Here is a 12,563-nt window from a genome sequence, read left to right as displayed (position 1 = left end):
GGCCTCGAACTCAGAAATCCGCTTGCCTCTGCCTCCCAAGTGCTGGGATTAAAGGCGTGCGCCACCACGCCCAGCCCCTTCCTTCTTTTTTAATGGCTCCAGCCGGACAGACTGTCTTCACATGGGGTTCATCCACTCTTGCTTGCTGCACCCTGCAGGCCATCTACCACTGGGAACATATTCCCTCCTGTGTACAGGCCAACGTGGTCCTTGAACCACTGCTGCAGAGAGAGAGGCTGGGATGTTGAGGGCAGCAGTCTAGGAGGCCATAGTTTTAGGAATAGCTCCTGTGCTGGAGATGGCCAGGTGTGAGTCGGTCTCTGCTGCTCTGTAGGAGACCTGCCCAGGGAAACACCAATACCCACAATACCCCTGTCGCCTTTACCTTGGGTTCTGGGTGTTCATTAGTTTCACCTTGGGTTTTACTGGGTAGCTGTCACCTCATGGACAGGGACTGGGAGTGGAGGAACCCCCTAGGGGTAGATACCTGGTCCTCTCTTCCCCTTGCCATCGAAAACATGGATAAAATGTTCTCCTGGGGTGTTGTCTTCCTCCTGTCTACCTCCTGTGTAGCCCTGGCTGTCTAGAACTAACTCTGTAGACCAGGCTGGCCCTGAATTTACAGAGATCCACCCTCCTCTGCCTCCTGAGTACTAGGGTTAAAGGTGTGCGCCACCACGCCCAGCTAAGGTGGGAATCTTTGACGTGCTTAGACTCTTGCTTTCCCCTTCCCTGGCCTCTCTGCACTGCTGACATTCTGTTCCTGACTTTTCTAGACAGTCTGAATGTTGCATCGTGTCACATCAGCCTGTGCTTTTCTTCTCCTCCTACCCAGGATGCACTAGGTGTGGGCTAGTGCCCACCCCACCCTACAGTGACCATGGATCCTGGAACCGGATCTGACTCATCTCTGACTGTCAATGAGCAGGTACCCTCTGGGATGAGAAGTGGGACTGGCCAGGGTCCCGACTGAGGGGTGGTGTGGCCACGGGAGACAGACATAATGGGGCCTCATTTGTCCCTTAATAAGGTTTGTGGTCACTCCAGTCCACATGTCCAGAGCAAGTGTCAGCTAAGGTCTCAGGGGTTGAGTTTGGGATTTTTACGTTGCAACAGGGTTAGGGTCTGATGTCCTCTTCTGGCCTCTGAGGGCGCTGCATGTGGTGTATGTGCAGGCATACATGCAGGCAGGCAAAACACCCATACACATAAAAGAAAAAGTAAGATCTAAAAAAAAAATTACTAAAATACACAAATACTGATAAGTGTTTGAACATGTGATTTAGGGTTTTTTTTTTTAATGCTTCTATATACTTTCTATGCTTTCTGAAATGACTGTTTACTCCTTAAAAGAAAACAGACGAACATCCCCGAGATTAGTGAGAGGTCAAGGTCTGCCCATGGAACCTGCTTTGGTACATGTTCCTTCCTCTCCATGTTTCTCCCTGACGCCTTTTCTAGTCTAGTCTATGGCTGTATTCTCCCTGACGCCTTTTCTAGTCTAGTCTATGGCTGTATTCCCCCTGACGCCTTTTCTAGTCTAGTCTATGGCTGCAGCTGGTTCTCACTGTGGGAGTGGTTCCAGGCACAGTTCATGGGCAAGGAAGGTTGACACAAAGCTTTCTCACCTGTGGGCGTCTTAAGGGCTGTAATGGTACATTACAATGGTGTAAAGATCTTAGTGCAGGCTGTTTGAGCAGGGCTCGTGGAGGTGCTCTGCCTTTGGAGAATGCCTGGAATCGACAGCCTAAGGATCAGTAAGGCAGGAGAAATGGCATTTTGGTGATTGACTTCTTGACCCTTCTTTGGGGGAAATTAGCTTGCAGGGAAATTTTGGTATCCTGAGTTTAAAAGTTACTCAAGGGCTGGAGAGATGGCTCAGTGGGTAAAATCATTCGGGGCATAAGACAACCAGAGCCTCAGATCCTCAGAGCCCACATAAAACGCTGGATGTGGTGATATGTCTCAGCCTTCCTGCCACGAGCTGAGAGAACATCTGGAAGCTGAAGGGAGTACACAGCCTGACAAGAGGGAGAGAGACCCTGCCTCAGCAAGGCAGGAGAAGAGGATAAGCTCCTGACAGCTGCCTTGAACTCCACGTGAGCGCTGTGGCACGCGTGCTGCACGCACGTGCACACACACACACACACACCACACACACACACACACATGGGCATACACACACACACACACACACACGGGCATACACACACACACACACACGGGCATACACACACACACAGACATGGGCATATACACACACACGTGGGCATACACACACACAGACACGGGCATACACACACACACACAGACACGGGCATACACACACACACACACACAGACACAGACACGGGCATACACACACACACACACACACACACACACACACACGGGCACAAGCAGACACACATACACTAATAATGAATAATACAGTATCAAGGTGCTCAGCACTACAGAGCACCCACTTTCCACACACTCCCTCTGGGGAGCCTCCAGGTAGTCTCTAGGAATAGGATTTCTGCTGGGTCCCCATCTCCTTATGGGGATTACCAAAGTGTCAGCCGGTGAGAGGATGCTCTCACAGCTTGCAGGATGAACCCTTTCCCACTCTCTGAGCTAAGCGCGGACAGGCGACAAACAGAAAAACCCAGGGACGGTAGCCTGGCCCAGGTTCTGGCAGTCTCACACAGTGCCCCATTCTCTCCAGTCCTCCACTCTTGTCCTAGTCATTCCCAGAGCTGTGGACTCTGTCCCCTCACTGTCCCCTTCCTTTGCCTGCAGGTCATTGTGATGTCGGGCCACGAGACCATCCGAGTATTGGAAGTCGGAGTGGATGCCCAGCTCCCGGCCGAGGAGGAGAGCAAAGGACTGGAGAGTGTGGCAGCTGGTGGCTCCCAGAGTGGAGGCCCTGCTGAAGCCAGTGGACCCGCTGGTGAAGCTGGGTCATGTGACCCAGACCATTCTGCAGAGGCAACTGGTATGAGGCTACCGTTTTTTCATCTGCTCTTGGGCCCAGGGGGGCATTAGGGTCTTCTTGCTTTCTGCCACATGGCCTCTGGCCTCTGTCTATAACTTTGGCCAGTTTCCAGGAATACCCTGCTCCTGATGTATCTAGGATTGTGTTTCCTTGCAGTCTCACCCAGGCCTGAATAGAGATAGCTCAGGCCGAAGCCTGGTACAAGGTCAGCCTAGAGAGCATCTTAGGTCCACACCAGGCTGAACTCCCTCTTCAGCAAGCCTCTGGCTACGTGGCTGTGTTTTCTTTCTTTCTCTCTTCCTTTCTTTCTTTTTCTTTCTTCCTTCCTTCCTTCCTTTCCTTCTTTCTTTCTTTTGTAATGATTACTTTTTTTAAAAAGATTTATTTATTTATTATATATATATGAGTACAACATTGATCTCTTCAGACACACCTGAAGAGGGCATCAAATCCCATTACAGATGGTTGTGAGCTATCATGTGGTTGCTGGGAATTGAACTCAGGAAGAGCAGTCGATGCTCTTAACTGCTGAGCCATCTCTCCAGCCCCCCTTTTTTAAAGATTTATTTATGTATTTATATGTATATGAGTATACACTGTAGCTGTACAGATAGTTGTGAGCCTTCATCTGGTTGTTGGGAATTGACTTTAGGACCTCTACTTGCTCCGGTCGGCCCTGCTCCCTTTCAGTCCCTGCTTGCTCCAACCTAAAGATTTATTTATTATTATAAATAAGTGCACTGTCGCTGTCTTCAGACATACCAGAAGAGGACATCGGATCCCATTATAGATGGTTGTGAGCCACCATGTGGTTGCTGGGAATTGAACTCAGAACCTCTGGAAGAGCAGTCAGTGCTGTTACCCGCTGAGCCATCTCTCCAGCCCTTCTTTTGTTTTTAAACCTACTACTTTAACTGTGGTTGCTTGCACAATGAGTGTGAGTGAAGGATTAGTTTCTGGGATGTGGACAGCTTACCAGAGGCTATCCCACCTAAAAAGATGACCGCCCAGCACTAATGGACCATAGTTCCTTAGTGAGGGGCCAGGTCCCAAAAAACCCTTTGCCCATGCATGATGCAATGGTGACAGGCCTCGTCTTGTAAAGATCTTGTATAGGTAACAATGGCTTTGTTAGTCCCTAAGTGAAATAGCTGTGTCATGTCTAGAAAACACCATTTCACAGCCCTGCCCAGTCTCTGGCTTTTACATTCTTCCAGCTCCCTCTTTTAAGACATTCCCTAAGCCTTCAAGGGGTGATACAGATATGCCTCTTTTAAGACATTCCCTAAGTGGTCACTCACTCTCCACACTTTGAGGGTTGTGAATCTCTGAATTAGCCACCACCCACTGTAGAAAGACGTTTCTCTGTTGGAGAATGAGGTCACTGATGTCATCTGGTCCTTCTGTTCCTTGTCCTTCTCTAGACTGGACATCATATTCAGGTTCTTGGAAGCCCAGGGACATCACTACTAGTCTCTCTTCTAAGGGGGAAAAAAAGCCATTTCTAAGGGAAAGTGCCTCCAAGAGGGGACAGGAGAGACAGGGACTCTGCCCCTGCCATGCTGTGGACTCAGAAGAGCCACATGGAATGTGCTCCTTTCAGAACAAATTGAGGGACTTTCCTGGGTTTGCCCCCACTTATCTCTGGTGTCAGAATTCTCCCGTTGTCTAAGCCTGCTCTCAGAAACGGACCCTACACCAGCTGCTCACATCTTAGCACCTCTTCTCACAGAAGGCTTCTTCCAGGTCAGGGAGTTTCAGCCGTGGGCAGTCAGGCGAGGGAGGTATTTGAATGGTACTGTCTAAGCAGCCGTGAGTGGAGACTGTGTGGGACCTTTCTGTAGCTGCAATATTGAGGAGCCGCGATGATCAAAACAAGTCCATGAAAACATTCTCATGGTGAAAAGGATTTAATGGCTCACGCCATTCTAGTCCTTGTGACACGATTGTATGTTCATTCTTGGGGTGCTGGAGGGTAAGACATATGTTCTTTCACATGCCTATTCTTTTGTTTCTCACTCTGTAGACCAGGCTGGCCTCGAACTCAGAAATCCGCCTGCCTCTGCCTCCCAAGTGCTGGGATTAAAGGCATATGCCACCATACCGCCCGGCCTATTCTTTTTTTTTTTTTTAATTAGATTTTTTTCTTAGATTTATTTTCACGTATGGGCGTTTTGCCTGCATGTATGCGTGTGTACCTTATGTGTGCCTGAAACCTTCAGGGATCAGAAGAGAAACATTGGAGCTCTTGGAACAGGTGTTGCAGACGCTTGTGAGCATCATGTGAGTCCCTTCCAAGTGTAGACAGTTGTCTCAACTTCTCAGCCATCTCTCCATCCCTCGGTGTGCCTACATTCTGTACTGGCATAGACTCTCACACATTTGCTTCTGATTTTGGTCACTTTTAAAAAAAATATTCTCATCAATCAACAGTGCTTCATTGATTATGTTTGAAGTGATTTTTTTTTTTTTTTGGTAGTATAGTCCACTAAAATTCTTTCGAAGAAAAGAATTGTCTTGTTGAAGCTGAGTGCGTGGCCCATGACTCTAATGCTAGCACAGAGGAGGCTGAAGCAGAAGGTGGCACTGAGTCCAGAAGGTGGCTCTGAGTCCGAGAACTGCTTGGGCTAGGTAGTGAGTTCCAGGCTAGCATGGGATGGAGTGACAGGGCCTGTCTCAGAAAAAAAAAAAAAGGCCGGTGACACAGAAGGAAATTATTACATGGAAATTAAAAAAAAACAAAACAACCTTATTATCAATAAAAGATGAGCTGGGCATGGTGGTGCACACCTTTAATCCCAGCACTCAGGCAGAAGGAGCTCTGAGTTTGAGGCTAGCGTGGTCTAAGGAGTGAGTTCCAGGACAGCCAGAACTGTATAGAAGACCCTGTCTCAATAAAGAAAGAAAGGAAGGAAAGAGGAAAGGAAGGAAGGAAAGAAAGAAAGAAAGAAAGAAGGAAAGAAGGAAAGAAGGAAAGAAAGAAAGAAAGGAAGAAAGAGGAGAAACAATTGGCTTTACAGGGTTGTCTCAGAGAAAACTCTGAGAAGGGCCTGAAGGTGTGCATGAAGGTTAGTCCCCTCCATTGCACACAACTGGGTTCAGATACCACTGCAATCCCAGCCAGTGGGAGGTAGAGGCAACCAGGGGTTTGAGTAAACCAAAGGAACAGGTCAGTGGGAAAAGTGGGGCCAAGTGTGTGGGCCACACCCGCAATCCCTGCCCTTGGACAGGTGTATGGCCCACACCTGCAATCCCTGCCCTTGGACAGGTGTGTGGCCCACACCTGCAATCCCTGCCCTTGGACAGGTGTGTGGCCCTGCTCTTGGGGCACTAGGCAGGACTGAGGCAAGAGGGCTGCTGAGGATTCAATGTTGTTTTTACACAAAATCTCAGTCCTTGGATTTCACCAATGGAAACTCAGGCACCAGCTGCTATGAGAGCCTGCAACCTCAGAGAGGTAGAGAAAGCAGCTGAATGACCTTCCACCGCTGAAATCCCAAAAGGAAAAAGAAGTTCTCCCTCTCCTCTCCAGCTCAAACACTCTCAATCTGAATGCCCCTCTGTTCCACTTCCTGTGTGCCTCTCTATCTGTCCTCCTGACTTCCTCTCACTCTCTATGGTTTTCTTTCCTGTGTTCACTCCTTGTCAGCTGGTTGCTAGCTCAGCCTCTTGACCTATGATTGACTTTATTTAATCCTGTTTACAATGAACGGAAAGCTAAGGCTGAGCCACACTGCAGTTTTTTTTCACATAACACAATCTCATAGTGTGATCAAATATCCTGCAACCATTTAAGTCTAGCCTAAGTTCAAAACCAGCCTGGGCTACAAAGGGAGAAACCCCAACCCCCCATCCTCATTTCAACAGGAAAAAACAAAAGCTAGCTGATCTAACTCAGTGGAGAAAGAAATGTGCTGCTTGTGCTTCTGGGGTGTATGGCCTTTCTGTAAAGTGGTCTGTAGGACCCGGTACATCTTCTACTTTGTTTGGTTTTGGTTTTTGGAGATAGTGTCTCATGAAGTCAAGCAGTAGGCTTAGAGGTGTGCACTGTCGATCTTAGCATGCCACCAAGCACAGTTTTGTCTTGCTAGGTAGTATGTAGCCCAGGCTGACCCTGAACTCATTTTGAATTCTCTATTCTCTTGCCTAGCTGGGTCTCCTGTATACTAGAACCAGAGATGTGACACACACTGCACCTATGGTCCTAGTTTGGCACAAGGACCTCTTAAAACAAGTGTCCCACTTCTCTAGATGGTGAGCTTCTACCCTTTTCATCCTGTGGCCTCTTCCCACAGGATGATTTATTATTTATGTGTGTACACACACACACAACACAAACATGGCATGTACACACATGGAGGCCAGAGAACATATAAGGTTGTTTCTCTCCTGCTTCCCTGTGGTTCTGGGGACTGTTCTCAGGCCATCCACTTGTCAGCAAGAACTCTTACTTGCTGGGCCACTTTGCCAACCCCACATTCCTGTGTTCTTATATATCATTGCATTTGTCCAGTTTTCCTATATTCAGAACACCCTGATGTCTCTGGCTTTCTCTAGCAGTTACAAATGTGTCTCCCTCCACAGAGAAGAAAGGCCTGACCCATTGCTTTCTAGTGTGTAAGGCCTGTGTCCATGTGTCTTTAGTTCTTTCAACTTTCTGGGTCTTGTTATTTTAAGTTCTGGGAACTTAACTATCCACTTAAGTTGATTTAAAGATTTATTTATTTATTTTATGTAAAAGAGTACACTGTAGCTGTACAGATGGCTGTGAGCCATCATGTGGTTGCTGGGAATTGAACTCAGGACCTCTGCTTGCTCTGGGCCCCACTTGCTCTGCCCCCCTCCCCATCCCTGCTCACCCAAAGGTTTTTTATTTGTTTCTCATTATGGGTGGTTGTGAGCCACCATATGGTTGCTGGGATTTGAACTCATGACCTCTGGAAGAGAAGTCGGTGCTCTTAACCGCTGAGTCATCTCACCAGCCCCAAACACAAAAAAGCATGAGCTGGGGCTAGACATGGTGATGCACACCTTTGATCCCAGCCCCCGAGAGGCAAAGGAAGGAGGAGCTCTGAATATGAGACCGGCCTGGTCTACAGAGCAAGTTTCAGGGCAGCCCGGGCTACACAGAGAACCCTTGTCTCAAAACAGAACAGCAAACAAACAAAAACAAGAGACAGCACTCAGAATGTGGTCTAGCCCAGTGCATCAGTCGCCTGCTGAGCATTGGCAGCAGTTGCTCTGCTGAGCATTGGCCCGGTGTGGCGGTCGCCCTGCTGAGCATTGGCAGCAGTTGCTCTGCTGAGCATTGGCCCGGTGTGGCGGTCGCCCTGCTGAGCACTGTCTTCCAAAGGAGCTTCGAGATGGGGGTGAGGAGAGTAAGATGGGAGAGAGATTAATTGATTGATGATTACCTGTCTCTATTCCTGACATTCTGACTCAGCCCTGGGTCTAGAAATATATACTCAACCGGGGTTCAAAAGCCAGTGATATGTTGAACAGCCATCACCCAACAACTAGATTCTATTATTTTATTTATTTATTTATTTATTTATTTATCTATCTATTTAGCTATTTGTGTATCTGACATCTACTTATCTATTTATCTATCTACATCTATTTTGTTATCATCTATCTATCAATCTATGTTTGCCTATTATGTATATATCTGTCTGTCTATAGTCTGTCTATCGTCTGTCTGTCTGTCTGTCTGTCCTGTGGTGCTGGGGGTTGAACCCGGCAAGCAGTCTACCATCATGTTGTAAACCCCCCTCCCAGCCTTAGATTCCTGTTATTGTCTGGCTTATAAAATTATAGGTTCTGTCTCGCTGTTCTGTGGCCATGATGTGGTTTCCTGGCTGGGCACCCCAGTTCCTGACTTGGCCAAGCAAGAGGAGGTGAAAGGTTGCGGTTCACAGACCTTTCTTTCGGAAGCACATAGAAACTGCCCATCCTGGCTTCAGGTTTCTCAGCATGGCGGAGAAAAGCTGAGTGGCCTGTGCAGCCCCTGTGACCATGCACCTTGCCGGTGACACACCCCGTTTTCAGGGGGTGGGAGGGTTGCACTTGCAGGACCTGCCCCTTCCCCCAAACTTCTAAAAACATAGCTTGAATAAGAGATAAAGAACCGTTTAATTGCTGGCTGAAGTCAGGCTAGCTGCCTCTTTCTGTTGGCTCCAGCTTCTCCTCCCTGGCCTGCGTTTGCTTTCGGCTCTGTGACTGCCATCTTACAGACCACAGGTCCTACAGAGCCAGGCAGTGATGAGCCGGGAGCCAGCTCTGCAGACACCTACACTGCCTTCCACTCAAGGTGGGAAGAGAGTACTTACCTTGTGAGTCTGGCCCAGGGCTACCCAGCTTCCCAGTCAACACTCGGGAAGCTGGCATGGGCCAGGGAAGGCGACCTGCTCGTCCTAGGCTACATGCAGAAGGATGGTGTCCACCCTTCATCCACAACAGGCTCACTCTTGTTCTTCTTTCTCTCTGTCCCGTGTGAAGTGAAGTCGCTGCCCGGAATCCCTCCGAGTCCCGCCCCAGCCATCGCCACCTTCAGCCAAGCCCCAAGCCAGCCTCAGGCTTCACAGACCCTGACACCGCTGGCAGTACAAGCTGCCCCCCAGGTAAGGACCTCACCAGGGAGCTGGATGGAGGCAGTGGGCAGGAGCAAGCACGGAGCTGCATGAGGCATGGGGTCGGGGAACGCATGAGGCTGTGGCTCGAGGGAAGGCCTGTCCTACTAGGTACCTCTAGGTTACCCCGTCCCAGATCAGGCCCATCGAAAGGAGGGTGTGCATTTGCTGGGCAGTTTCCTTGGGTCCTGACAGGACTGGTGTTAACTCTTTCATGGAGGATTTCTGCTTATCGGATGATGTAATGAGTGAGCACCCTTGTCAGCCCCTCCTGCCTTGAAGAGTTAATGAATGAATGGCCTGTCTTCAGTTAAGTTATAAAACTGCCCAGCCCATGAGAAGCTGCCTGTAGAATCCCGGAGACCAGCAGAGCCTGCTTGACCTCTGTTGCGTGCACAGATCTCCTCTGGTCAAGGGTGCCCTCTGCTAGAGCTTCTTAGAGGCTTTTGTGGACCCTTGACCACTTGGCTGCAGCCTCTGGTCTCTGGTCCCTGACCACAAAACAGCGGACATACCAAATGGTCAGCTCTGAAAACACACATACACGTGACATTAAACAGGCCGAGGAGGTTGTATTTATACATACACACACACACACACTCACACACACACACACACACACATATATATGTGTACATATATATCATATATGTATATCCAGGCCTGGGAAATCCAGTTATGTCCTGGAGGCAGACCTGAGCCTTTTCCTGGTCAAGTTCTCTGCACGCAGTAAATACGTATGTGCGTGTATATATGAATACATATATGTGTATATATCAACAATCAAAAAGGAGACCATGAAATTGAAAGAAAGCAAAGATTGGATTGGAGACTTTGGGGGTGGGGAAAGAATGCGATTATATTATAATCTTAAAAAGTATAAGAAATAACAAAAAAGAGCAGACACTGGACATGCCAGCATGGGCCTAGGGAAGGTCTGAGAGGCACCAGACAGTGGGGTACAGGAGGCCTGTGCCCTGCAGGCAGGCCTGGGTGTTCTTCTGCACGTGGTGTAGTGTGATCAGGGCACCCACAGGGTTAGGCCTTAAGCTGGGCCTCTTTGCTCACCTCTGGCCTTTGCCCCAGTGCCCTCAGATGCTTGCTTGTGCTCAGCTGGGTCTGAGAGACCCCTCGTTTGCTCTGTCTGTGGATGTTGATTTTTTATTTTATTTTATTTTTTTTCTTTTCTTTTTGAAATCTCGTTTGCTCTTGCAGGTCTTGACTCAGGAAAGCTTAGCCACAGTTCTGACAGGAGTTATGGTCCCAGCAGGGGCCGTTACTCAACCTCTTCTTATCCCCATCGGTATTACAGGTCAAGTGGCTGGGCAGCAGGGGCTGGCCGTGTGGACAATCCCTACAGCAACTGTGGCTGCCCTCCCAGGACTGACCGCCGCCTCTCCCACAGGGGGAACTTTCAAGCCACCTTTAACTGGTCTCCAAGGTAACGGCAACTCTCCCCAGGACTGCACCAGGCCCCCACCACCCTACGCTGCAACCCCTGCGCGGGTATTTACCATGTTGGACTCAGAACCCACGGCTCACCCGGGGCAACAAGGGCAACGATCCTGGATTCTGGATCCAATATCATAGGCGCCCAGCCACAGAGCCACTGCACCGTCTCGGGACTCTGGGCCAGGATACCAGGCTGGCTGGCAGGCCTGCCTTCCTTCAGCCAGCTGCCTGAGACTGTCCCCTCACCCCCAACAGCGTCTACCCCATGACTGCAAGAAAGACTGCAGGAAGATTCAACGTCTGGTTCTCGAACCTACACGTCGTCTACTGACCCGAGGGAGGGGGGGAATGAGAGATGTTGCATGTGCCAGCCCTTCAAGAATCAAGGGAATTGCAGCTGCCCCATGCCCAATGTCCCTAGTGGGGGCATTTTCGCGCCAGATCCCTTGGGACTGGAACTGTGCTGCGTCATGGCTAGGCGCTTGAGCACCTCTGTCTTTCTGCCTTGCTCCGTAGCAGCTGCGGTGCTGAACGCTGCCCTCCCGACACCTGTGCAAGCTGCCCCACCAATACAGGCCTCCTCGCCCGCCCAGCCCCAGCCGCCGGCTCAACCCCAGCCGCTGTTCCAGACCCAGCCACTGCTACAGACCACGCCTACCATCCTCCCACAACCCACTGCTGCCACTGCTGCTGCCCCCGCCCCCAAGCCAGTGGACGCCACCCCGCAGATCACCGTCCAGCCTGCAGGCTTCGCATTTAGCCCAGGGATCGTAAGCTGCTGCCCTCACCCAGGGATGGACCAAAGCTTGGGCCAAGGGTGGAACGTCCCCCAAGTGAAGGACCAGCTCCTTGAACACAGCCCTTCCCGATACATCAGCAAAGATGAGCTCCCATTGAGGTCTTCTCCTTACGCCTGCCAGTCTGTCCCACCCTGACTAAAGCAAGCAACAGCTCGGGAAGTGCTCCAAACCAGAACCACTGGACCAGCCTTGGGGGTGGGATATACAGGGGCTGCAGACTTGTAAACTGCCTGAGGTCCACAGCTTCATGCTGGCTTCTATCCAGTGTGGCTCTTGGCATGGGAGTAGAGAGAGAATTCAGGCATGACTAGGAGCACATTTGTCCCTCTAGTCTGGTCATCTACCCTCTCAGACCTAGTTGGAAAGATTAATAGGAGTCACTGCTCTGCGACCGTGCTCCCCTTCCCTGTGACTGTGCTCCCCTCCCCTGTAACTGTGCTCCCTTCCCCCGTGACTGTGCTCCCCTTCCCCCGTGACTGTGCTTCCCTTCTCTGTGACTGTGCTCCCCTCCTCTTTGACTGCTCCCCTTCCCTGTGACCGTGCTCCCCTTCCCCGTGACTGTGCTCCCCTTCCCCGTGACTGTGCTCCCCTTCCCCGTGACTGTGCTCCCCTTCCCCCGTGACTGTGCTTCCCTTCTCTGTGACTGTGCTCCCCTCCCCTCTGACTGTGCTCTCCTTCCCTGTGACTGTGCTCCCCTCCCCTCTG

General features: G+C 50.2%; 1 protein-coding gene across 3 annotated transcripts in view; it reads left to right on the top strand.

Annotated features, from left to right (window-relative positions):
* Pou6f1 (POU class 6 homeobox 1) overlaps window positions 1-12,563 on the top strand; it is a 26,314-nt gene that overhangs the window by 5,817 nt on the left and 7,934 nt on the right. Inside the window, exons 2-6 of one of the 3 annotated variants that reach the window (XM_031356019.1) lie at window positions 836-928; window positions 2,782-2,977; window positions 9,476-9,597; window positions 10,822-11,047; window positions 11,578-11,828. In XM_031356019.1, coding sequence (XP_031211879.1) covers window positions 881-928; window positions 2,782-2,977; window positions 9,476-9,597; window positions 10,822-11,047; window positions 11,578-11,828 — 843 coding nt within the window. In that variant the 5' untranslated portion in view covers window positions 836-880. Of the gene's footprint in view, window positions 1-835; window positions 929-2,781; window positions 2,978-8,636; window positions 9,288-9,436; window positions 9,598-10,821; window positions 11,048-11,574; window positions 11,829-12,563 lie in introns of those variants that run through there. The other 2 variants (XM_031356011.1, XM_031356029.1) reach the window with 2 other exon arrangements.

This window comes from Mastomys coucha, unplaced genomic scaffold (genome assembly GCF_008632895.1).
Source record: "Mastomys coucha isolate ucsf_1 unplaced genomic scaffold, UCSF_Mcou_1 pScaffold11, whole genome shotgun sequence".
In the NCBI taxonomy this organism is placed as follows: Eukaryota; Metazoa; Chordata; class Mammalia; order Rodentia; family Muridae; genus Mastomys; species Mastomys coucha.
This window is presented reverse-complemented; position numbering and strand designations above follow the sequence as displayed.